General features: G+C 37.9%; 2 protein-coding genes across 3 annotated transcripts in view; one reads left to right on the top strand and one right to left on the bottom strand.

The window, feature by feature from the left end:
• Nucleotides 1-3,214, bottom strand: part of CTPS2 (CTP synthase 2) — a 61,104-nt gene extending 57,890 nt beyond the window's left edge. The window contains exons 1-2 of one of the 2 annotated variants that reach the window (XM_054628339.2): nt 2,943-3,214; nt 1,324-1,529 (exon numbers count right to left, since the gene is read on the bottom strand). In XM_054628339.2, coding sequence (XP_054484314.1) covers nt 1,324-1,507 — 184 coding nt within the window. In that variant the 5' untranslated portion in view covers nt 1,508-1,529; nt 2,943-3,214. Of the gene's footprint in view, nt 1-1,323; nt 1,530-2,619; nt 2,855-2,942 lie in introns of those variants that run through there. The other variant, XM_077172875.1, reaches the window with a different exon arrangement.
• Nucleotides 3,215-3,221: 7 nt separating this feature from the next.
• On the top strand, nt 3,222-22,350 carry SYAP1 (synapse associated protein 1). Its single transcript, XM_054628342.2, has 9 exons — nt 3,222-3,518; nt 6,639-6,757; nt 9,005-9,071; nt 10,468-10,541; nt 10,819-10,958; nt 12,532-12,677; nt 16,592-16,650; nt 17,607-17,751; nt 19,214-22,350. The coding sequence occupies exons 1-9, from the start codon at nt 3,314-3,316 to the stop codon at nt 19,339-19,341; spliced, it is 1,083 nt and encodes a 360-aa protein (XP_054484317.2). The 5' UTR covers nt 3,222-3,313; the 3' UTR covers nt 19,342-22,350.
• The last annotated feature ends 5,205 nt before the right edge of the window (nt 22,351-27,555 follow it).

The following is a 27,555-nucleotide window of genomic DNA, read 5'->3' as shown; positions in this document are numbered from 1 at the left end:
CAGACAGAAAAACAACAAAATAATCAGAAATTATGAAACACACAGCAGGAATTCCACAGACATCTTAAAATATAATGAAAAAAAATTCAATTATGTATGACAACAACATATCAATAAAGTCCATAATGCAACCCAAGCTGCATTGTCAATCTGTATGACTTAATATCCAAGTCAGTTTTACATCTAATGTCCATCCCTCAGATAGATATAGTTTTGCAAATCAAATGTAAATTACATTGCCAAAATATTTAAGACACATAAATATTTAACCAGGATTTCAACAGCAGAGTAATCCTTCACTGGAAGAAAACAACCTCTAGGAATCATAAATCAGCAACAAATAAAATATTCATTTACTGGTAGGAGAGAAAAACTATGCTTTTGTAAGCATGAATTATTATACATGTTAAAAGTGTCTCACTATAAAATCTTGTTGATTTGATCTATTTTAAAGATTGAGGCTTTGATCAGGAGTAAAGTTATGATGAAGAAAAATGCTTCTTCAAACGTAATCACCATTTCTGAGTCAATTGTTTCATCCATGTCCACAGCAATGGTTATTTCTGACCCTGAAAAATCCACTTAAAATACCCTTCAGCTTCACTTTTCTCAGCCCTCTAAAGAGTCTCTAATTTCTGAACCTAGTCAACTTCTGACACAATTCAAGTTACTAGATCTTGAGGTAAGGCTGGAAAGCTCTTCAGAAAAACTGTAAATATTTTGCCCTGACCCAATAAATCAATGGCAAAACAAGTTACATCACTAATGCAGAAAAAAGTGGACTACAGAAATGTATATCCCACCAAAGTACAACACTCCACTTCAATGAACTTAGGTTCTCTAAGCTTCACTAATGTTTTTGAATAGATTTTTTTTTTTTACTAAAATGAGAACTTTTAAGCTAACTCTCATGAAGGCACTTACACTAGAAGGCCCTGATACCCAGAGAACAGCATTCTTAAGTAACTCTTAAGGACTTAAGTTTCAAGTAAGTTTCATAGCACTATTTAAAAGGGGTTTTTAGTCAAGTTGAACTGAAGACAGCATTAACTGAACAAGTCTTACAGCTAGGATTTTCCCAGTGAAGTGGTATTTTAGAGAGAGGAAGCATCTGCTCATAACAGTATCTTCAAAAACACAGGCTTCTGTTTCTTAACTTAGAGCAGACAGTGTCCTTGAGAACACAGAGTAAGCAATAAACTTTCAAAACAATGATAAAACAACTTGTAAACACCATACTATTGGTTTTTAAAAAATAAAACCAGAACACATTATTGGAAATACAAATGTTTATGTGAAAGAGAACAGCACTTATCTTCATACCATGTTCATATGGTGAAAAGGTTCCAGCATCTATGTTTATGTAAGGATCAATTTTGATTGCAGTGACACGAAGACCACATGATTTCAGGATGGTGCCAATGCTGCTTGCTATGATCCCTTTGCCAATGCCTGAGATGACACCACCAGTTACCAGGATGTACTTCATTGGAAAATCAGCACACATGCACAGACCTTGAGCTGGAAATCTAAAACCACAAAGATGTACACCTAATGAATGTACATTCATGTCTGGGAAGGTCACAGACTCAATCTGCAAAGATCTAAATTGAAATAACCTTCATCAACATACAATAAAAATGACCATTCTGGAATCTGGGAGCAGGACTCACCTCTCCCAGGCTATACACTAATCTGTAAGATAAAAACCTGTCTTGTCCCTATCCTAGGTTCTGATGAGGCTGATCAACACCCAGAGCCAAGGTATTAATTTCTAGATAGAAAGGGGTGCTGGGTGGCAAATCCACAAAAGTACTACAAAACTTTTTACTATTTATACATTTTAGCAAACAAAGGCACCAGTGTTGATCAGCTACAAGCTGCATTTTTCCACCCATCTGGGACAGGATGACATGTATCTCATCTGTAAACAAATTCACATTCTGTTCAGGTGGCTGTGGAGGCTAAGCACTGAACAATTTCTGAACAGTGACAGCATGCCTCACCATAAAGCAAGAACTCTAGGGCCGAGAAAATCTTTCCTTACTTAAATATCCAATTCACCCAAAACAACATGCAACAGCATTTGATATAACAGCCCTCAGAATAAATCAAAGCAGTGTGGTACTTCAGCTGCTGGTATGAAGCAGTAGATAGCCAATGAATGTCTTAATTCTTCTTTTTATGATACTAAAGTAACATAAATAAGGCCTGGATCTTCAGGAGACTGAGTTCAGGAATGTAATAAGGCATGCTATCAATGCTCTTACATTTCTGGTAAGAGGAATTAATAAACTATTTGCTTGTCAATATGATTGAAAAGACAACCATAACCATTAAATGCATTTAACTCAGGAGAAAAAGGAACACCAGGGATTAATTTTCCCTTGCCATTTAATTTTAATATGCAATTTTTTTAATAGCAAAGATTTTAAGACTTGGACCCTACTACCTCTGTTTCAGGCTATTCCTTCAAAACTCAGCCAACTTCACTGTCAACATTAACATCATAAACATCTCAGCCATTTTCAAAGCCCTTTTCAGGAAAACGGGGGTTAATTTCAATAACGGTATAAATCTTGAGTACGTGCCACTTTAGAACTCTTAAATCTTGCTTACGGAAAGCAAAATGAAAAGTTTGCTGTGATTTTAGCAAAAACGGCGATATCCTGGCAGCTTCACGAAATGCTTGAAATAGGTACAGCGAACTGCAGGTGGTCTGGGAAATCTCTTGTAAAAGATGAAGGAAATAGAGTTAGGGAAGGGAGCGCTGAAAGCGAATACTGGAAGAAATCATTTTGCTGGGGAGTGGCACACGAATTGCTCCGTCCAGCCTTATCCACAGGAGCCGCCGCCTCCAGCCGGGATTTGTGGGCGCTGCACCCCAGACGCGCCGCACCGCGGGAGCGCTCGGGCCGAGCAGGGAGAGGCCTCAGACTTACGTAGGTGTTAAAGGCGGCTGCTCCGAGCGGAGCCCGGCAGCGCAGAGCAGGAGAGCCCGCCGCGGGAGAGCCGAGCCCGGCGGGGCGGGGGCACAGCCCCTGCAGGCACCGCGCCTCCCAGCGCAGCCCCGGCAACGGGGACGGACTCACGCGGGGGGCCGGGGACCAGCAATAGCCCCGCTGGGGACAGCCCGGCCGGGACCGCCCCGCTGGGGACTTTCCCGGTGCCTCAGGCGCCGAGAGCCCCGCGCCGCCCCTCCCTCGGCGGCCCTGCCTCCCGGCGGAAGTGGCGCACGCGGAAGCCGCGCGCAGCGGCCGCCCGGGTTCCGCAGCAGCGCCGGCCCGGCCGAGCGCGGCCGCCGCCCTGAGCCATGTTGCGCGGCCTGGGCAGCTGGCTGGGGCTGGAGCGGAACGGCGAGGAGCAGCTGCTGCCCGCCGGCAAGAGGAGCGGCCCCGCGGAGCAGGAGCGTGAGGAGGAGGAGGAGGCAGGGCCGGCCGGGCAGGAGCAGGAGCAGGAGCAGGGCGAGCTGCAGGGGGACTCGGAGGCGCTGCTCAGCCAGGCCAAGGGATTCGGCAGTGAGTGTGTGGGGGCTGCCGGCTTTCAAATATGAGCTAAGGGAACAAGGCTGCAAAGGGCCTCTCGAGTATCGCCTCTTTCAGAGCGTTTCTTAAGTATCTCTTCTGTTGACACTATGGGAGGAGGTCTGTGTGTAGAGAGAATAGATCTGTCTGCAAAGAATAATGTACTACGTGGATTGCACTGTGGGCATTTGTGGTGTTTTCATAGGAAAATAATGGGGTTTGATGATTTTGTTGAGCATGTCTGCAGTCTTAGAATCACAGAATGGTTTGGGTTAGAAAGGACCTTGAAAATAATCGCATTCCAACTCCCCTGCCATGGGCAGGGGCGCCTTTTGCTAGACCAGGCTTAAAGCCCCATCCTGCCTGGCCTTGAACGCTGCCGGGGATGGGGAAAGCTGTAACTTGCTATAAGTAAAATTCTTGCTTTACTGTAGTGGATTCTTGGATAAAATTAATCCACGGTATAGACCTATACTCATTACTAAGGTTTTTTTTAAGGAATGGGTTTTGGGATTTTTAAAATTGATGCTCTGAAATTCTGGATCAGTATCATCTGAGCTGGTTCTTTCCTGTCCATTGTCTTAGGCAACCAGAACTGCAGCAGTTTAGTCTGTGTAGTTTGGTCAAATACCTGTCTTGTAGTGGTGAATTGATACTAGTCTGCTACTGACTCTGATTGTTCAGGAAGGATAAAGTTTCTGGGGAAGAATAAGAATTGACTATTGTCTATATAAAGATCCATCCCATAACTTGCTCTGTAAATGAAAATTTGGTTTAGTGGTTAATGGGTCCATTGTCTGTGACACCAGAATAGATTGTGGTGGAAAGGCTTTCTTGCCGTTTTAGCACATAATCCTAGAAACCTCTGCATGACAAACAACCTGGGTAGCTGTGTAAAAAGAATGTCCTGGCAGATAAAGAATTTTACTGGTAAAACTGAAGCCTTATAGACATTATTTTTGCCCATTATCACACCATTACAGAAATTATGAGTGTTTTGCCAATGTAAACTAATAATAGAAGTATTGCTAGATATGTATTCTTAATACCGGCATACATTTATAAGATGACAGATGGGTTTCTTAGTCATTTGAAAGTGTTATTTTCCACCACAAATACTATTTTTCTAAGGCTAAGTACCACCCCTTCTGCAGTTTTATAAGTACCTTAGTTTAAGTTTGCCCTTAATGGAAGTAAAAAGTATTTTGCTCTTCAGCATGGTTCCAGGACTGGCCAAAACCACTTTGTGCAATAATGCCAGAATGTCACCAGACAGCAAATGCCTCTGCACGTTTTGCACCTAAAACAATTGCATAGAGGAGAGGTTCCAGGGACACATGAAACAGCCAATAAAAGCTGGTAGGGAGTAAGCAGTCCAGTAGGTTGCTGCTTCCTCTACTCTTATAAGGGGAATAATGTATGTGTCTATGTCTAAAATGTAGAACTTTACCTTTTTTTGTACCTGAATCATGTGATGGGTTATAAAGCCTGATAACAGGTATAAAAGATGCTATTAAGTACTTGAAGGATGTTTGGTTACCACCATTCTATGACTTGTAAGCAAAAGTTACATATAAAAATTTATCTTAAGGCTTGGCTAGACCTCTGCATATTTTGGTATTGATTTGCTGATATCATTACAAGAGAATTACATTCCAACAGAAAATAGTCAGCTTTCCAAGAGGTGACATCAGTGTTCCAAAGTAACTCATTCTACCAGTGGCTAAAAACTGTGTGTTAAAAGAACTTATTTTAGTTTGGTTTTTTTTTATTATTATAAGATTATTTTTTACATTTCTAACCCATAGGGAAACTGAATTTTTTGAGAGTTCTTGAGAAGGAGAGTGGTCTTTTGTTTGAAACAGAAGACCTGGGTTTTGGTGGAGTTTGTTTGTTTTGGGGATTTTTTTTGGTTCATTGGTTGATTTTTTTGACAACCCCCTCTGTAAAAGTCAAAGGTGATTTTCTGGAATAACTGAAATATGTGACTCCTATTGAGCTGACTACCAAGCAGCACCCCCAGATCTCTTTCTGCAGGGCTGTTCACCAGACACTCCTCTCCCAATTTATATTGATCCCACATGCAGAATCCAGCATTTATTCTTGTTAAATTTCATGCCATTGATGTTTGCCTAGATGTTCCTGTCTAGATCCCTCTGAAAGTATTTTATTTCCTGTGGCACTGACACAATGTATGTACTGGAACTGAGGTACTGCAGTTGGAATGCAGCCATTTGGGTATAATTAAGTGCTTGTGACCTCATGCTAGCTGAGAAATAGTACCAATATCTTAAAATCACTTGTTTGTAACCTGGCTTCTGAAGGTTTATGATATACATCTTGCTTCTTGCTAGTTTGTTCTCCCTAATTAAAATGGAATAGTACAATGCAGACAGCCATGCTATGTGTATGTAGTTCTTTCCCTGACACCTCTCTTCACTTCAGCACTGCTAATACAAAGAATGTGAGTCTTTGAGAATAGTCTTCATTGCCGTTCCAACACTGAATAGTTTCAGAAAATATGGCTCAGGGTGATCGGGGCCACAGTGGTTTTGTCTTCCTAGAGGAAGACAATGCAAAATAGATAAGAGCAAATATCAAGAGCAAGCTTCTATGCTAAGACTTTTAAAGCTGTTACCTGCCTGAAATTTTTCAGGGATTTGCTGCCTCGGTTTATAAGAATTTATTGAGGATGTTGATTTTCTTTAAAAAATATAATTATGTTTTAACACTGTGGCTAAGTTACTTTATGGCTTAATGCCTCCAAAATACTTATATGAAATCAGGAAAGACACGTTGCTTCAGAAAAGTCATTGGAAAGGAGTATTTCAAGGACCATTAGCAATGTTTGATTTAGTAAGCAAGGTTTGTATATAATTTGTAAATATTGATTTACAGAAAGCTGTGATTATCATAATCATTAGAGAATATAAACCAGAAAAGGATAAATAGAATTTTAGGAGTTTTTTGTAGGCCAGAAGCTGGGTTAAGTTATTTTGAAAGAAACTTTTAAGTAAGTATCCAAACGTTTAAAGAGAAGATAAAATAAATGTAGCAAGAGCACTGGATGTAAAGAAATCTGTTCTCAGGTCTTTGTTTTTTTGTTTGTGAAAGGTTACCTCTTCAATTTTGCCTCTGCTGCTACAAAAAAGATATCTGAGTCTGTTGCTGAAACAGCACAGACAATAAAGAAGTCTGTAGAAGAAGGAAAAATTGACAGTATCATCGATAAGGTAATTTATTTCTAGACACTTGATCTGAAATATCTGTTTGCTTACCATTGTTACAACTTGTGGCATATCTGGCATTTGATAACATTTCTTTAAACTGTCTTTAGATATTATGTCTTTCAAGAGATACTATGCATCTCTTGTCATGATGAATGATGTGACTGAAATGTTTATACGTGGTAGAGTTTCCAAAAAATGGTCACCCTGCTTTTCTCAGTGCTGGACCCATGTTTGTTCAGTTTCCTCAGGAACTGAAGCTGTTGATAGACTGGAGAAAGACCAGAAGAAAATATGAAAAATGCTGATAGGTGGAAGGGCTGGAAGAATTTGAGACAGGCATTTGGGGAATGTCTGTCCCAAGATGCCTGGACTGGTTTCTTTTTGCCCCACAGCTTATTTTGTTGGAAAAAGGAATGAGTTAGCTGCATCTTAGAGGCAGAACTCAAAATTAGCTTGTCATTGTATATATTGTATCCTAGGACCTAGGGGTATACAGGTACAGCTCCATAAGAACCAGTGAGCTAATGAAACACTTTGTTACTGTCCTGTTCTTTTCCCCACCCTTACCCTGCCCTCTTCTTGCCCTCTTTGTTCCTGTCAGCTCCAGTTGCTTAACTTGTGCCAGCAAGTGTTCCTCCAGTGCTTCAAGCCACAAACCTGGCAGAAGGAAAAGAAAAAAAGAAAAAGGCATCAATAAGTGGCAGGAAGTGTTCTGTGTTTGCTGTTGAGAGTATCTGGGAAGGGAAAGGGAACTGGTCAAAACCATCCCAGCAGTAGTAGGACTGTGCATCCAGGAGTATCTGACACAGCAAACCCCTTTTCCTGCTCCTGTCTCTCAGACAGCCCTTCTGGGGAACTACAGCATTGCCTGTTTATTTTTTTAATACAACAGAATCCTATTTCTTGATATAAAGAGTTTTCAGGTTGTCTTCCACCTAATCAATTTCTATTGTGATCACATTTTACATTTTGTCTTCAGATTTCATAGACACTTGTCTGTGTAATAATAGCAGAGATCTATTTCCTTCTATGGTAATATCAGAGTCTAATGTAATTTTGACCTACATCAAAGGGGAAAAATCAATTAACATGATTATTTGTTAAATTAATACACTAATAATAATGCTCCTGAGAAACTGTAGCCAAGTACCTACAGTATATTTTATGCCAAAAATACCATTTTCTTTTTTCTAAATGTTTTAGAGGAATATGAATTCCCTGTTTCGATTAATCAGTATTACATACAGGAGAAACAGGATTATACCTGTATCATCGTAAAGCTTTCTTCTTATACTATATAAATTATTTTATTCCATAAGTAGAAAAAAATTAACATAATTTTAAAGCAGAAGGAACCACAATAATCTGTTTGTATAACTGACATTACTATGGGTCTCACTGATAGTAATCTTAAACAGAAATACTGGGCCACTGAAGAAAAAAAGAAGTAAGGAATTTATCAGGATTTAGCTTGAAGACTTCTGTGCATTTTTGCAACTTGTTAATCCATAGACCTCACCACATAAAAGCTGTATTTTTGTGAGTGGTTTAAGTATTCATTTCTAGCTTCATCTTTTTTGCTTCTGCTTTCAACCATAGAATGTTTGCATTCTTAGTGCTAGATTATGGCATACCGAATTCTGAGACCATTCTCCATTTTTTAAATTCTAAATTCAATATAGAATATTTCTAAATATGATTTTTTTAAATGAAAAATTGTCAGCAACATAAGTGGAGAAGTTATTTTGTTTCAGCTAAGCAGGTGTTCTGAAATGCAACTTTACTATTTTGAAAGCCCAGTTTCTTGCTATGGATATATTTCTTAGGCAGCTCTTGAAATTTCTGTAAGGCTAAGAGTATCTCTATGTGTTAGTGCTTTAAAAACATGTTTAAATAAGTCTAAACAGTCTGTGTTGGCTTTTTATACAGTGAGACAGTAAGTGGATGCATATAGTACACCAATGTTCAAACTATCAGCTAAGATTTTCCTTCTTTTTTCCTTGTTCCCTGAAATTAATAAAACTATAAATATAATTTTGAAAGCATACACAATAGTTTTAAATGCAAAATCAAATGTTTCAGTAAAAGGAAGTGTATGGTTGACACGAAACACCTTAACTAACAGGAAGAGCCACCATGGATATAAGAATATGCACTGTATTTGAAAGCACTTTATGACTGACTGAACGTAAAACAAGAAGATTGATTTTTAATTTTTTTTAAATTGTGGTTCCCTAATTTTTATTTTAGACAATTATTGGAGATTTTCAGAAGGAACAGAAGAAATTTGTCCAAGAGCAGCAAACCAAAAAGTCAGGTAATGTATGCATTTTTGATTAAGTCTAACATCACATAAGTGAAACCTTGCTGAAAGCTGGATAATTGAATCTATCAAAACACTATTTAATGAAATACATTATGACAGAACTTAATGCTTGTGGTGGAAAGGAAGATTGTATTTTTAAGTGAGGTTAGTGTTACATTATGTAGTTGGTTTAGATTTGCTTTTTAACCAAATTCTGCTTTGTGAAATAATCTCAAAGATCACCATGCTAGCAAAGTTGTTTTCTCACATTGTGTTTCATCATTGACTTTTATTTTTTTTAAATGTGTTTCCTGAATGCAATAATTTCTGACAGTTTGAGTGTGTAGTATCTCTGTTAATCTTTAAAATGAGCTGGTTTTAATGGATTGTGATAAAATTTCTCCATGGTGTTTTTAGTTAGTATGTTAGCCTGGTTTCTTCTTGCAAGATTGCTTATGGGATTGTGTTGTCTGTATTTCTGTCTATTTGTCTGTTAGTAAACTTGAGATTCTCTTAATATATTTCTAAAAGCTTCATGAAAATAGGTAGCTAGATTGGCCAAAGGAGGAGTGGCAGATGGCCTGACTGAAAGAAGCATCAGCATCTAATGTGGATCCATGTGGGTAAAAGATCTTGCTGATATCAGCTGCACAGGCAAATACATGTTGTTAGTTTAAGGGCACAGGAATTATTTATCTGCTACACATGCATCAAATTGTCTCTTTAGGCTGAATTTGCATTGACAGTGAAGAGACTGATAAATATCTATACATCTACAATAGTTTATTTTCCTCTCTGGACAGCCCAAAGAACTATTTCAAAAGTATCTGCAATAACAATATAGACCAGCTGAACTGGAGTAGGCTTGCTCAGTGTATAACAGGTTGTAATTCATAACAAATTTATAACATTTTTCTCCACTGTTAAATAATTGGTGTCTTCTGGGTGTAAGTTACTTTGAAAACTTAATTTAGACAAAGTTTACACATTTTAAGTGGATCTGGAAATACTTTTTGCAGGCACCCTAACCAGTTATACAGTACTACTTCAGTAGCTAAACTAAGAAGCACCAAATTCTGACTGGTGCATGCTGCAAAGAAATCCCACCAGATTTATTTTTACACTTACAGAGATCAGCAACTATTTAGTTGGGTTTTTTTGTTTTGTTTTGTTTTGTTTTACCTCTGATAAGTAAAGATATATTCCTAGGGTTTCTCTCTTAGGCCAGGGACTTAGTTTAGGAAAAAGACACAAAAGACACAATGACTTGGCCAATGAGTGTAACTGTGACACAGTGAGTGTAACTCTGCTTGCTTTTGTGACACTGTTACCTCATATAAGGTCTGTTATTTGGAGTGGGTTTTTTCAAGTTATATACATGCAATTATCTTCCTGTTTTCAATACTAGAAGCAGCAGTGCCTCCCTGGGTAGACAGCAATGAAGAAGAGACAATTCAACAACAAATACTGGCTTTATCAGCAGTAAGTATTTAATTTCCTGTAAGATTTGAAATTTTCTCGTGGAGAAATTTAAACTACTGGGTTTTTTAAGTAAGTTTATTAAATTATGTGTTTTCAAGATACTTTTAATATGTCTGTCACCACATGAATCATGTGCAAGAGTAACTTGACCCAAGCAGATTCTCGATATAGTTTTTATTTTTATAAAGGCTTTACAGATTGCTTTGCTGTTCTTGTGTGTGAAATATGGTGTCCTTTTTCTGATATCATTTAATGGCTATAAATATGTTCTTCAAAGGATAAACGGAATTTTCTGCGGGATCCCCCAGCAGGTGTGCAGTTTCATTTTGACTTTGATCAAATGTACCCTGTTGCACTGGTCATGTTACAAGAAGATGAGCTTCTCAATAGGATGAGGTTTGACCTTGTTCCCAAACAGTAAGTAATTTCTTCTGGTAACTCTACCATCATGCTTTTAATGTGTCTGTAAATACTCATAAATTACTCTTTGTTCCTTTCACTTCCTTCAGTTCTTTATGTTCTTCCAATGTGTACATACATTTTTATGCTAATGTTTAACACATGCAGTATTGCACATGCATTATAATTTAGCAATTTGAGGTAAGAAAAAAAGTGTATCTGTGAGACAGAACTAGTAAGGACCTGTTGACTTAAGTATGGGAGAGGTCCTCAGTATTACTATGTCCAGTGTGCTAAATTTTATGATTTTTTTTTTCTCCAAAGAAAGGTAGAGGCAGCAATCAAAATGTTCAGATCTGTTGGTGTAACTGACATCCCAGACAGGTGATCACATAGTCAGAGACCGCCCCTGGAGAAATGGCAATAGAATGTGTCACAAAAAAGCAGCAATGCAAGCAAGAAAAACTGGATTTGGATAGGAAATGGGAAAAGCTCTGTGCTGCAGAGCTTTATTCTGGAGCTGTTATTCCTTATCCAGTCCCAGACTCTGTTCCTAATGCTTATTTCTCAACTCATCTTTCTATTTAAGTGGGAGTTCTTACATTAGTCTCCTTGTCTAAGGATGAAAACGGAAAGAAAATCTTTCCTTGTGACATTTTCTGTCTTAAATCTCCTCCTTTTATAAACCTTCCCAGCTCCTCATTCTGTTTACCTTCTTCTCTGTCAGTTCTGAAGATCTGCCCATATTCTCTGATGCTCCCATATTGTCTTCAGCCTCTGGTCATGCTATCCTTGCCTTTTCTACAACATTGCTTAATTTTATTTTTTTTTTTGCGTGTTCTTAGTCTCAGTCACTGTTTGTCTGAATCGGTGTGAAGGTAACTTCATTTTTTCTCAGCCTACACGAGTTCTTCCCCACAGATCTTGCCATTTCTGCCTTCTGTTGCCTGTGGGTTAAAATTGGGTCTTGTCTTTCTTGCTGGAGGAATTTCAGAGGGAAATGTTACCTGAAGTGGGGATAGTCTGCCACTTACCAGAGCTAGTTATTTCCAAGATGGCAGTTTCTGGTTACTATAGGTTCTGTGGATGTGCTGAAAGATGTGCAGATAGTGAAATAGTACTGCTGCAATCTAGGATTGGCTTCTGCCACCACAGATGTTCCAGTTCCACTTGATGTCTAGGGAAGATGTAGACAATTATAGTTTGACAATAATAAGAGTGTTTGGCTTAGAGGGGAAGAGAAGGGGGTTGTTTGGCTTGTTGGGTTTGTTTGCATAATTTGTCAGGAGAGATGGAACAGCATAGGATTTTTCCATACCATGTATTACTGCATATTGTTAAGCTTTTTCTAGAGTTATAACATTACTATTGTAGGTTCAAGTCAATTGCAAATGTCTTGTGAGAGATCAGGAACTTCTAAATGATAGACTTTTTAGAATGTGTTAATGTCACAAATTTCTTTTTTAAGATTCTTCTTCAATATCAGCTATGTCTGTTCCTCCTCGCTACATATTTAATTTTATTTCACTGCTAGATGGTAAAAGGAACCATATTCCAAATGTAATAATCAAAATCTGTTTGTTCTCTCTAGTGTAAAGGAAGAGGTGTTCTGGAGAAATTATTTCTACAGGGTGTCCCTAATTAAACAGTCTGCACAACTCACAGCGCTTGCAGCTCAACAGCAGGCAGCAGGAAAGGAGGAGGGCAAAGGCAGAGAAGAGGATAGTGAGCTGAAAGGTATGAGAAGCATTTGTTTTAGCACAGTTCATTCACTCAGTGTAATGCTGTTGTCTAAAATCAGAAGAAAAATTTTCCAAATATTAATATTGATTACATAAAGAGCAGTCTTTTAATGAAAGCTTTCAGTTGCACATATAATACCTATATGCATGTGCAGCATCAAATTTTCACCATTTTTATAAGTTTAATTAATTAGCATGTCTAGCAAGTACATCCGATAGGAGAACAGTTGCCCTGTAACCCACCCTTGGATCTGCCCCATTGGAGCCCCTCCAAGGATTCTTAGCCCTATATCTTGTTATATCTACAAAGTATCTTATTATTTCAGCCCAGGTGCTAGTGCAAAACAGGATGTCCTTGTGAGAAACTCTTCTTGAAAATAAGACCAAACAATTTCAAGAATGTAGCATAACACGTGAGAAAGGGTAATTAGTGTTCCAAAGTGTGAGAAAGTGCTAGAAGCTATACAGCTGTTTATTAAAAATGTGCAAAGCTACAAATACATTCTAAAAAAACTAAAACTCTTTAGGCATCAACAAATGTTCACTGTATACCTCAGGTGCTATCACATTTTTGTCCTGGATTGCCTATTAAATCAAGGCTTCTCTCACTGTACTTGGTGTCATTGTGTAGGCTGGGGAAGAGGAGGCTCCTGGTGCTTTTAAGCTGTTTTCCAGTTTCAGCCAACTTTGTCAGAAGAGTGGAGGTCTCAAGAGGAGAAATGTTTTACTTGGCTTATGACAGCTCATGACCATTAGGTCTTAGCTGTGATTTTTGACTTGTCAGAAAGAAGTAGGAGATACCTTTGGTTCACTTGATCAGACAACAGGTACTAGCCAACCCAGCTAGCTGGCATATGGATTGCTCTTGTGTTTTACTCATCCCTCATGCCAAGCAGAATTTAGTGAGTGATACAGGGGTAGAACTGCTGTGGTGGTGGAGTGCAGGGTGTGCAAAGGCCCATAATGTATTGTGGAAACAGAAAAAAAGGGGGCCAGGAGGCTACCTGGGATTCAACCTTGAGATGAAAAAGCTGCTTCAATAAAGCTGTCTTCAGTTACATTGATCAGTTTCTACAGGTGATTCTTACTGACCCTCTTACAAACCACTGGACCTCTTTGCATGCTAACAGATTCTGCAAGCAGGAATATCTGTGGCTTAAAAAGTATAAAGCACTTAGTTATTGGCAGAAACACAAAAGGTAACCGGTAGCTCATTAAATCTTAGCCTAACCTAGGTACACTCACCACCCCAGTAAGACACCTGAAGGATCTTGGCAGGATGGGTAGGCATTGAGCAGAAGGAGAAAGCCTTTTCTGCACCTTGGGATGGTTCTCATATCCTCAGTATCAATAGATTGTCATCCATGAAGTCCAGTAACACTTATGTTCTGTTGACACTGCTGGCCTGATTTTCAGTCAGGTGATTGCTGCCAAGTTAACTTCTTTTTCCTCCTCTTTGAATATAATATCTTTCCATGTAGGTATTTTTCCTCTTGAGTTACCTTTCTTATTCTTTTTACAGACTTTTTCACAGGTCTTTTGCACAGCTTAAGTAATCTTCTGCACAGTCTGAACTGAGGTTACTCACTCAGGCCTTAGCTGCCCATCCAAGGAGCAGAACTTTGGGGTGAAGGGGAGGCTACAGATGGAATTACAAAGCTGGGCTTCCATGTTGCCTATCTGCCTTTGTTGTCAGTTTGTCTCATGCTTCTCATAGGTTTTGTTTGGAGTGTGCCTGTGTGAGCCTAGGCAAGGTCCCAATGTAGAATTGAAAAAGTAGTTTTCTCTGAGTAGATTCTGTAGTAACCTGTTCTGTCAGGATTGTCATCCAAGCAATGCTGAAAGAACAGGCAACTCCAGAATATAGTGTAGACCAAGAGGCATTAATTCCCACTGCTTTTACTCAGGTCACTTGTTTACTGTCCCAGAACTATGACTGTTTTAACTGAAGTGTCTCAGCTTTACAGGAGAGACTGCATCTGATCCTATTGAACAACAAAAATGTTATGTTTGAGTCACCCAAACCCTTGGAAAGTACCATTCAGTCAAAGTGAAAGTTGCTGGATTCTAGTAAAATTCCCATTGTGACTAAAGCAAAACATATCTTCATTTAAAAAAACCAAAAAACTCCATTGTCTTTTGGTGTCTTGCAGTTCTTCTACAGTTCAAACAACCAGTATGGGATATGCAGATAGATTTCCTGCATTTGACTGCATGTTCTGTAATGGCAAAGATACATGTACCAGACTATAGTAAATGCATGTTTTGTTTGACTCAGAAATTGCATAGATTTGGCAAGCTCTGAATCATACATGATATTTTTGGTTTAACCTTTTTGAAAGTTGGATTCCCTAATTGGAGGCTAAAACTGGAAGTAATTGCCTGTTGGTAGTTCTTCATAATGTTCAGGGTTTCTTCTTAAAGCTGAGTGTCTATAAAATAGAATTGTTAGCCTTCCATTTCTGTGTCTCCTCCTTAGTTCCTATTTTCAGAAAGTTAAATAAGCGTGGTTGATGGGAAAGGAGAAGAGACAAATGGAAGAAATTCCACATTCTAGTGTAAAGGCTGTATAAGATCTAAAACAAAATGCCAAATTCTAGCCCTTCTCTAGGTATTAGCAGCTCTGTAGTTAGGGGGTAAGTCACCTTGGGATGAGAGCACACTGCAGTGGAGGAGATGATGGCAGGCCAGTAGTCCAGAATGATGCTAATGGTATGTCAGTCACACCTGATGGGGGCATGGCCCAGGGCAGAGCAGCTGTGTCCCACCTGCACAAGAGCAGCAGGTGGGGTCTGAGGCACCTCTCTTGAGCAGCAAACAGTTACTGCCATGTCCTACAGCTTCCCAAGCAGGGAATGCTGGAGCCTCTTTGGCTGCAGTGTTGGACACAGTGAGAGACCCTCTGGAGACAGGAAAGTGGAAGAAGGAGAGAAGATGGGACAGAACAGTGGGCATTGAGTAGATGAGCTATAAAAGCAGTGACAGCTACCAATTAGGGAATGATTTTAATTAAAACTGACCTTAATTTTAAAAATTAAACACAAAGAATGAGAAATTGCTGAGTTAGCAGGAAGGATCCAGCTGGGCACCCTGTAGAAAGCAGAGCTGCAAGCTCAGAGCTGCTTTGCATGTTTAAGCAAAGAGAACTGCTAAGCAAGCACTTGACCACTACCACAGCCTCCCCTGAATGTTAACTGTTCTTGCAGCCACCTGGCTCTTCATTGTAACTCCTCTCCCCTGAGAGTTGCACAAGGGAAAAAGCTGGGATGTTCCTTTACCTGCCAGGGAAAAGATCTAACCTTGCTTGTAAACAGTCATTGCCTTCCTAGCACCATGCTCTAAATAGAGAATACACACCAAGTTTTCTTAGGAAATTGAGACCACCTTCTAGGGTTTGTTTCTCAGTGACTTCCTTTGCCTGTGTGAAAGGTAAGGCTGCAGAGCACTGTTCCCATGTGCCCTTAGGGGTGTGCATAGTACGTGTGCAGTCTGGTCTGCTCAAGAGCTGACTGGCACCCATGTCAACAGTAGAACCCAGTCAGGGGAGTTTGAAACCTTCTCTGATAGACACTGACTGGATTTCATGAGTTTAAGTTTTAAACTTGTAAGTTTATAAGTTTATGCGCTTGTAACTTTAAAGATCTTGGGATGTCATTTTGAGGGTCAGAGGGATCCTGTCTATTAAGTTTAGAGCCATAATGAGGAAATGGCTTGCTAAATTTGTCTTTATTAAGAATAGAAAATTGTTTCGCTTTGTTTTTGACAATGGCTCACCTGTGGCTAAATTCAGCCTTTAACCACAAGGATTCCTTAAAATACAGTATTTCCTTGTATACTTAACAGCTATACAAATTAAATTAAATTTTTAAATATTTAAATGTTATCTACCTTTTTTTTTTCCCTTGATAGAAACAGTACGGCCAAAAACACCGCCTGTTACAATAAAGCCTCAAATAAAATCACAAGAGGTAAAAATGCTGTTATATTTTATCTGGGATTTAGTATGTGAAGCTGTTCCTTAATAAGTAATTATGCATCTTATTGAGTAAGTTCTGCTATGAAACCATAATAATATAGTAGCTGACAGCCCTAACCTGCTGCTGTTTTGCTGTGATAATTTTCAGCATATAATCTTGAAACTCATTTTTAGTAGCAGAAACAGTAGTTTATCTGAAGAATGTTTTCCTTAGTATCCTGCACATTATTATGTGATTTTACTGTCAAGAGTGAAATTTCCAAAACGTTTGGAGTAGAAGGTTAGCATTGCATTGAGACACAAGCAGTACCTTCATAAAAATATATTTGTGTGCCATGTTCTGTGCAACTCTTCAAGCAGTGGTCAAGCTGAAGTATAAGGAATGTAAATGATGCATTGCAATAGCAACACTGTTCTATTTCACTTTTGCTTGGTACTGCAAAAGCCTTTACCTTAGACACCAAATGACCTTTGTTTATTTCTGGATTGTAAAATTGGTGCCAGAGAACACTCTTGGCAGAAGCAGAGCTGTGCATTCACTTGCCAATAATATGCAGCAGGCAAAGATTTCCAAAGAACAGTCCTCTCTTAATCTTACTTGGATGTTACTGAATTGTGGTCAAATTTTTAATGTTAAAGTCCTGTTCTAAACCACTCAGGACTTTATTATTGTTTCTGAATATTACAAACTCAGAATTAAAGTTGTTAAGAGAACACAAAAAGACAGCCTAGAATGTAAACCAAATCATTTTCAGTACAGCTATCTAACATTTTTGTTTGTACAAAAATACTTGTAAGGAAAAGTAGCCAGTAAAGAAAAGGAGTTGTGAGAGTAATGCACTTGGGTTTTGCCAACTCTAGTTAAAAGCAGTCACATGAGTGAAAGTACATATTGGTGACTTTTTTTACCCTGTCTAGATAAGTTTGTACTGAAATGTCTTGTTGCAGGATGAGGAAGAGATTTCCACAAGTCCAGGTGTATCAGAATTTGTGAGTGATGCTTTTGATACCTGTAATCTGAATCAAGAAGATCTAAGAAAAGAAATGGAACAACTAGTGCTAGACAAAAAGAAAGAGACTTCAGTAGTAGAAGGTAAAGCTACTATTACCATTACCTCTGTTTCTTACATAGAGCAATTCTAAGACAGGTTGATTTAAAAGGAAAAAAAAAGGTTGTAATTCAATTTAGAAAAGTAGATCTTGTGAACATTTTTTCAGAAGTGTATGAAACAACCTTCAATGAGATATTGCAGAAATTAATGATAATTTTTGTCGTGGTCAAACCACATCTTACACAGAATGTTAATTGTGAGGGGTTTAAATCCAAAGAACCTAACAGTTTTAGGTCACTCTTTGATGAAAGTGAGTGTGGGGTATTTTTTCTTTTTATCTCTTCCTTTCTCTTTCATAAGTTCTTCTGCATATGAATTGTTTTCTTTAATTGACATCCTTGTAGGTAAAGTACAGTATTTGAAAGTCAGGCTCTGTTTACTTCTTTTGGCACCAGCTAAAAAGGCAACTTTTGCATCAGACTATGAACTTGAAGAGGCCTCTGCCTACAAAGGTTTATAGGCATTTGGAACACTTAAAATTTAACAAATAGTTTGAGAATGATGATAAGAAATTAAGTGGAGCTTATTAATTAAAATAATTCAAAAGAAGTAGTGTAAGTGTAAAGAGCATAAAAACAGTCTGTGATGATGTGACTCTGGCCATAGATAATTTACTTTGACAACACTTTTATATGCAGATGCTTATCACAAAATTTGCAGAATTGTCTTAGGATGTGCTTTGGATTTTCTTGCATCTAGTTCTTTGATTGGAGTGGTTTAATAGGCCATTAATGTGTTACTTGTTCAGAGCAATCTCAGCTGGCCTGAGCTGATTTGGACTCTGGAATTGCGTACCAGGCTGAAGTACCAGCCAGCGTGTAACACACGAACGCCCGTCTCCTCCCCCACACTCCTGCCTATGATAGGCAGAGCTAATTAAAACAGAGATTAGCAACACAGGAATGCCTTCTGACTAACTTTTTGCCCTGAAGTATGAAATATGATTACCTTTAACCCTGATTAAATGAGCTTGCCTAGCTAGTGAGAAGAGTGTTTGAAATGTTAGCGAGGAGAGTACCTTTTTTGTTTTAAACTAGCCACAGTATTTGACTTGATTTCTTTTTTCCATAACAGTATATCCACACTTTAACAAACTTTATTTTTCATGAGAATTTAAAATTGTAAAGGGAGATTCAGTTGAAAGCAGAGTGAAAGATTGTAGAAAATGATCCTGCAAAGGGACACTCATAATGACTTAGATGTGTATTTGCTGTTATATCTTTAATATAGTGTGCATATAGGAATTATATTGTATATTAATTAATTCCTGTTTGTGATCAATAGGAAGGTGAAATTTCTGAAGTTCCTTTTGTTTCTAAGGAGAATAGTCCATATAGTTTAGGGGATATAAGAGAGATTCAGTGCAAATATATCTAGTTTTATATAAATAAGCAACGTACAATATTATGTGTTAAATTCTTACACATCTTTTGTCTCTTTTAGAAGAAACTGCTGATTGGGAAAAGGAATTACAACAAGAGCTTCAAGAGTATGAAGTGGTGACAGAATCAGAAAAGCGTGATGAAAACTGGGATAAAGAAATAGAAGAAATGCTGCAAGAAGAAAATTAAACATTTTCACAAGATCACTATAACCCAAAGCTCTTTTGGAGGACTGACATGGATTTCTGCTTTCATATTTTGGTTACAAAAATATCTTCAGAAGACATAATAGAATCTAAAGTCATTATAATTCCATATGGGAATACAACCAGTATATCTGTTCTTTATATGAGCAGTTTCTGAACTTCTATATTCTTCAAAAGAAAAAAAAAGAGGAGGCAGATACTGCAGGTTATAATTAAAAGTGATAACATTAATACATGAAGCAGTGGTTCAGTTTGAGGCATTTTTAGGTGATCAAGAAGCTCTTCGAAGAGATTTCTAAATCTAAGAATTGCAATTTTTTTTTTTTGTCTACAGCCTTCTGTTTGGGATGTAAAAATGGATGTTGTAAGTAACTTAGTCCTTGACAACAATTCTCTCTTATATTTGCACTCTGATTCCTGTATAATCTGTAAATGTGTACTATTTTTAAGGTACTTATAGCTGGTAGATTTCACATGTATTTAACTTCCTTAATGTATGTAGCCAAAGAAATTATAGAAAACCCTATCAAATAACTTTCAAGGATTTGGTAAAACACACTAATGCAGAATCCAAAATAAGCTGATTATTTATCAGTCAGGCAGCAAACATTTGAGCATTTAAATTAGTAGAGCTAGTAACTGCTTGAATTAAGTTTGGGTTTGTTAATCATATTGAGATACTGCCTTTCCCCACAGAGAGAAATGGTTTAATGCATTTTTTCTGCAGAAGGCTGTTATGTTTCCATTTAATTCTACTGTCTTAGCTGAGAGCAAATTAAATGCTTCTTCTTAATTTTAAGTGGTGAAACATTTATGTGAAAACTTTCACTGGTTTGGACATCTTTATTAAATATTGTAAATATGTATAAAATTGGCTCATTTGTTTGGAGGGAGGGCAAGCAGTGAGAAGCAAATATGCTTCAGACACAGATTTTAAAAATACACATTTTCACAGTGCTTAAGACATAGAATTTAAATTTAAAAATAGGGTTTTTTTCTCTAAAAGGTTTTTGATTCTTCATAGGCATCTGGATGTTTCCTGTGGTTATACCATTAAGTCAGTATCTTTATATATAGATAAATTAAAATTTTATGTTCAGTTTGTCATCTATTTCATAAACTTCTATGACAAAACATTAATGAAATTCCAAATACAAAGGAAAATGGGTAAAATTAAGTAGGTCGGAGCCATTAAGCACAATTGAATTATAGGCATATTACATACAGTAAGCTCTGTCTTAATGACATAATTCTGCAGAAAACTTTTTGTAAAGAGACTGAAGAGATTATAGCTGTAATTACTCAGTCAATATTCATCCCGTGGGAAATGAAAAGAGCTAAGTAGTTTCCACTGCTGTTACTGTAAGAAAGGAATATTTTAAATTGTCTCCATTAGCAACTTGGACAGAAAGTTCTCCTCTATTTTTCGTTATGGAAAAAGAATTGTTTTAAACCTGCATACATTTGGCTTCTCAGATTAGTTCATTGTCATACACTTTCTCAACTTCAAACCATTTTAAGCACAATTTGTATTTTTCTAGTGTTTTTCACTTAGTTTGCAGACGCAAGGTAAGTCACGGTAAATGAGATGTACTTAAGGAGCTTTTATATCTGGGATTAATTAGAGATGACAAAAGTTAAATCTGTTATGCTTATAAAAATAAGTCTATTCACAGGTCAGTGGTTACTCCTGACATATACAACTGCTATAGATTTAAGCTGGAGATATTAGGAGCTATCTACTGTACAGTTTGATGTGACACCATCTAAAAAGATGGGTAGTTCTATTCTGATAGTGGCAAATATTCCCTGGATGGCTGAGAGCTCCAAAATCACTGCTTCAAAAGTCTGCTTTCTTAAAAACAAGCCTGATCATTCCTGATGTTTTCAGATGTATGATTGCCTTATTTGCATGGGGCTTGTACATCAAGCCTCATCTTTCCTTTCATGTAAGCATAACCTATATAGTGGTCATAGCTATTAAATTCCATTTCTCGTAAAAGATGGTTTCTTCATATAAAACGCTCATTTTTCCCTTTTTGTGAAAAGCAATTTTATCTATAAAATAAAAGAAACCAACCCACTGCTTTAATTTGCATTTAAAAAAGATAATAATGTAGCAAGACTGAATCTGACTTGAGCTCTGATATTTAAAGTCTCTTATCAAAAGTCATATTAATATTTTCAAATCTGGGTATCTGGTTTTAAGTTGGAAAACTGAAGTAAATTCTCCATAATCCTGCAGTTTTCAGGCCTGGCCCATGACTTTCATTTAGGTAGGTCCTACAAGTGCCTATCAGTTCTTATTGTGCATGGGAAGAGGGAAAGTTTCTGCATTCCTCTTGCCACAGTGGAGGAGCACAGGCTGACCTTTTCATGTTCATGGTGAATTTTGCATGCCTTTGTACCCAAATGTCTCATAATAGTATATTACATAAGCAAGTGTGTGTAATCTTTTTTTAACAAAAGATCACTAAATCAGAAGCACTGGGATGGTACAGATGCTAACATCCAGCAAAACAGTGCTACAAAATGAAACCAAAAATGAATGTAAATAACATCATCCTGTGGATACAGAGTGACAAAAAGTACAGTTGTTCAAAACCTTGAGAAGAAGCTCTCTTGAAAGATAAACTTGCAGATTTTTTTAATTAACTTCTGGGAAACAGGGCAAAGATTACCCAGGAATTATGTAAATTAGCTTAGAATAGCTCTGAGATACCAGCATTTCCACTTATTCTGTGCACTGAACAATCATCTTCAACTATTAGTTTATAATTCCAGTTGATATTAGTTAATACCTGTGTGAAATTTTAAAAATTTAATAATCTGTCCTGGAAGAAGTGGAAAGATTGTCAAATCTGGAAATAAGAAAAGTGTAGTGAAAAGTTCCCCTATGTTTTTATGTGATCACTTACAGATGATCTGTTATCAAAGTTAATCAAAGCTTTCAGTTTCCTGAATTGTTCTAGTAAACCTCTAGTTTTTTGAATTTTTTGCCTCAGTATTTTTTTCCTTGCTGTTTGGTGATCTTGGTGGTTGGTGGGGTGGTGTATGTAGTAAAGAAGTGCAGGATGTCAATTTGAACCTTGTGCATTTAAAGAATAACAGTATGTGCAGGAGTGTGTTGCTGGACTGTGAGATGCATCCTTGAACTCTTGGCCACTCACATATTATTGACTTTTACCTTGCAATATCTATTGATAGAAAGGAGCAAAGTGTGTCTGGTTACTTCTCTGTGCAGTGCCAAGCAGCAGCAGCTGCATCAGGCCCTTAGTCCCAGGGCTGTGTCAGGAATGTGGTTGTACCATTGATGCCTTTTTCTCTGGTCCTAAAAATATGATCCAGACACAGGGTGATAAAAAGGGGTACTTTTATATAAGGATCCTCAGGTGCACAGCTGGTTTGGTGGAAAACACTGAACGTGCATGCCCTGTGTGACGCGTGTACAATTTTTACAGATTTTGTAAATTTGAGTATCTGACAAGAGCCCTGCAATTAGCAACTGACCTGGTGAAGTAATCCCCCCTGTTCTAGTGCCTTCTAAATTCTCCCCACCTTCAGTGGAGACCAGGCCCTGTTTACAAAAATATGTCTCGAAAAGCTGGTTTCAACCTTGGTTTCTAAGGACAACCAAGACAGCATAGGGATCCTGGAACTTGTTTTCCTGCCCAGGGAAATGCTGAAGCTAAGCTACAGTGAGAAGCTACAAATATATGTGTAAAGAATACAGACAATATATAAAAGAAAAAAAGGTAAAAACCAAAACCATTTACCACCCTGATAATGGTCCTGGGTTTCAGTTCAGCCAAAGTCTACAGGATGTATTCTCTGGCCTGACACTCTTATGTCTCAGTAGGAGGTGAGTGATAGATCTGTAACAGCAGTACAGTAGCCTAGGCTTAAATAACATTACCCATTAGTAGATTTTCCTTCCAAAATATTAATTTTCAATGCTTTTCTCCTTTGTTTTAAACATTTGGATTGTTCGTGTGTATTAGATCATCATTCTAATTTTTTTTTAACAAAATGGCAAGTCAATTAATTTCTTGCTATATTTTCTGTATATATTAAAGTTAACTATTGGAGAAAACAACAATTTCTACAAAAATATCAGAAGACATGCATGGCTCTGTTTTATTCTCAGTACAGCTCAGCATTTCCTATTGATAGATCAAGACCATGCATACATATAAATACAAACCCACATGTATTATAGTGTCTAAATATATTAAAGAAATTATAATGTACTTTTCAGCTGTTACTTTGAACTAGATACCATTGAGAGACAAAGTACAACCAAAATAATTAGCATTAGTTTGTCACACTGTTATTTGTAATGAGATGACTCCGTAGAAATTAAGAATGAAATCACTTGCTTTGTTTCCTAAAAGATTGGTTTTCATTATGAACAGGTTGGGACATTTTCCTTTGCTAATTCAGGAATTCATGAATCTATGACAAACCTCTCCAGATAAACTCAGGAGGTATAATTACCCCAAAACTTCATAGGCAGATAGGTTATTTTGTCTCAGTGTGATTCTGGCTAAGTAGGGAAAGAGAAGAAAAACGCCTCTAGTTAAGGGCTGTATATAAAATTAGAAGAATAAATATTTGATGCCCTTTTTGATATATGATAGTCTAAAGAAAACTGCTTAGTGGGTTTTTTTTAACTTATCTGCCTGCATAAAACCTGAATTCTGCAGTTGATTTTATTTATTTCTTCTCGTGGCTATGGTTTCCATACACAAATGTGAAGGTTTAAGAGCCAGATAAAACTGCTGCTTTTCTGCATTTCCTCTCCTTCCCAATTAAATCTGTTTACCTCACAGTCAAATAATGGCCAGAGAATGGGTTGATACACCCAGCTTCTTGTCCCACTTACTTCAGAAATGTTTTAATGCTGGCCTTGTGCCCTTTGATGCCAGCAATTTAAACATCAAACAGTTTTGGTTGTGCTGTATCATCACCACCTTTCATCCTGTATCATGTGTAACAAGATTTTCAAGCCCATCATGTGTTGGGTGGATGAAAGGTCCTGCTGTAAGGATGTTATTGGGTGGAGAGGAGCTAGAGAGGATGTGGAAACAACAATCTCATGGTGGGATGTAGTGTCAAAAAATCAGTGGGCATGTTCATGAAAAAGCAGGAACCGTTGCCTAAGCAGGCAAAAATACTGGTGCAAAGGATCTTTCAGGTGGAAGAATGTTGTTATCCAACCCACTCTGAGTTTCTCTGGCTGTGGATGTACTTAGTTGTCAGCTGACATGTCTGAGCAGATGTTGAAAACAGAATGGTGATAAGCAATTACAAAGACCACTAATAATGTTTGCCCTGAGTCAGCTAGCAAACTCTCCATCCCAGCCACTGCACTGTTCCCACTGGAGCTGGCAAGAACCCCAGCTTTGGAGGCCAGGTGCCAAGGCCTACAGTAGGGAGTGGTCTGCATCCCCTTGGGCTGGGGAAGCAAGCAAGAAAGAAGAAAATCCCCTGCATATTTAAGTCACAAGAGTAGCTTCTGGCTTGGGTGTCAGCCCCCAGTCCTGGCTGCTGTAAGCCAGGAGAGGCACAGTTTCAGAGTGAGCAGTGCCAGGCTCACCCAAGCCCCACACCAACCTCCTGCCTCCTCCCTGGGGCCACAGCTCCCCTTCCTACCCTGATAGCTGACATCCCAATTCTATTGCCCAGTGGCTATTGCAACTGGCTATTGTTCTTATTCATAAAAAAATACAGCTCCTTTTTAGAACTAATTCATTACTTCCCTGGTATTGTGGGGTAAGAGTTTATTGATGTGTGAAGGAGAAAAATCTTTTGATTGGTTTTGAATTTACCTGAGAAATGTATGACACAGAAAAACAGGAGGACTTGACTTTGCCTTCTATGTCCCACAAGTTAACTTTCTTGAGTCAAGTGAGAAGTTTCAAACTTCACTCTTTTCAAATTTTAATAGGGGCAGTTTTCCATATACCAAATAGTGTGTAGCAGCTTTCTTCAATACTCAACTTTGGAGGTCATTCTCTGGCAGTGAGGTGTGACATGCAACAAGCACATACAAGAAAGCACCACCCAGCTGACACATCCTGGTTTCATGTTCTGTATTTCTCCTCATCTCATTCCACATGTACCTCAACTTCTTGTTTTTATCTGTAGCAATATAGTATGTTCAGCCAGTACATGTTTGTAGTGTTGTCCACAATGGACCCCAGGCAACTTCCCTAGCCACCACTGAATTTTAGGATCCTGTAAAGCCTGGTGACTTGGGTTGGGTTTTTGTATGTTTGTATTTTTCTATTTCCCTCCTGCCTTCATTTTAATTTTTTATTAGTTATTCTGTGAAAAGTAGCATTGGAAGAATTACTGCTCCTACTCAGTATCATGGAGGGAAATGTTCTAAGAAAAATTCTGATAGTCCTTACCTTCTCCAAAGTTTCAATAGAAGCAATTAGCATAATCATCACGAGGAAAGGACAAAATGAAATAGTCTCCTGACTGCATTGCATGTTGTAACAATGCTGTGAGGAAAGAAATAATATCTTTATTTCACAGTTTCTCAGTTGTCTTTGGTTAAAGATTTGAACGTCTTGTTCTAGTTGTCACCTTGCTGATGTGTTCAAACATAATGGAGGAACTAATTTTTCACCCAGTTGCCTGGGAGTGCCTCTGCAATGAGGGCAGTGAAGTACCCAGGAGATGTGTCAGCCTGGCTGGAAAGTGTAGAAGGTTCATGAAGTCAGACACCCTTAAGCAGGGTGATAACCACATAACTTGGTGGTAGTTCATAAAAACAGAGTCCAAAAATTTGTAAAAAGTTGATGACTAAAGATTTCTACCCATGGATATTTAGTTATATCCTTAAATAATAATTTAAAAGAACTAATTTTCCTAGAATTTCTTGCCTGTCAAAACTTGAGACCACTCACCTTCTTGGCAGCAGCCATTTGGGTGGAACAGCTGCTCCTGGTGCGTAGGATTGCACGAACAACCTCCAGCAAGGTCATTTACAGGGCACAGCTGAAAATATGTTCTCAGTACCTGTATTTACTTGCAAGAATGGAATATAAATTTCCCATACTGTTGACATGCACTTTATTGGTAAGTGCATTTTTGAGGGAAAGCATGTTCACGTGAGCACAAGAAGAGACACAGGGAGAGAATGCTACATGTAATTTAAAATACTAAATGTAATTATTTTCGTTCAATTTCTCATTTTTATTCTCCAGAGGACAATAGCACTGCAGGCAAACAGTGCACCAGAGATCTGAGTCCTGATAGTACCTCTCACACTACACCTGCATCAGCTATCCTCAAAAAAACCCCAACTTCTAGAAAACTGACTTACTAGGAAGATTATCTTTCTTCACAAAATAATTATAATTTATATGTGTCACTTTATCAGCAGAAAAAAAAAAACCTAAAACATGCAGTTCATGTGTGAAAAGCATTACTGCTAGAAATATATTGTCCAACATCTAATAATTTTTGAAGAAAACTTTGTTCTCTTTGACAGATCAGCCTTCTTCTACAGCACAATGCAGTGCCTTCTTCTACAGCACAATGTATGCTAACCTCTGGCACCCAAATTCACTAAAACAGAGCTCACAATTAATTTTATTACAGACAGCAAGAGCTCTGTGGTTCTTTATTCCATTCTTTCCAAGTAGCTCGTATTTGCAAATAATCTTCCTTCCATTCAAAAAGTGTTTGAGAGGGGGACAGTGCAAAAGTAATTTATGTTTTGTAAATTTATATATATATGTATAAAAATAATGCTTGGAAGAAATTAAAAGTAATCTTAAGGCCCTATTTAAGGATTTCATGAGCTATCCAGGGATAAAACAGAGCATGTTTGATGATTGGATCTCTTGCCACTCTCAAGTGGAAGGGATGCACAGGGAAAATACTAAAACAACAAAATTCTGCTGGGGAAGAGGAGTGGGCTGTCTTCCTTTTCTCGAGAATTTTTACCAGTATTATGCATGTTTGTAAAATATCAAGTGTTTTGGGGGGACAAAACTTCCATCTAAAGATCAGGATGTTACAAAAAATGTAAAATTATTTTTCATCTTGAAATTAACAGTTGAATACTTACTCTTTGTACTTACTTACTCTAGTAAGTTTAGATTTAAGATGTAAGGATAAGATATTTTAAGCAGTTACTGCCCCACTGATGCTACTTTATTGAACACTAACATTTGAC

This window comes from Agelaius phoeniceus, chromosome 2, assembly GCF_051311805.1.
Source record: "Agelaius phoeniceus isolate bAgePho1 chromosome 2, bAgePho1.hap1, whole genome shotgun sequence".
NCBI classification, from domain to species: Eukaryota; Metazoa; Chordata; class Aves; order Passeriformes; family Icteridae; genus Agelaius; species Agelaius phoeniceus.
This window is presented reverse-complemented; position numbering and strand designations above follow the sequence as displayed.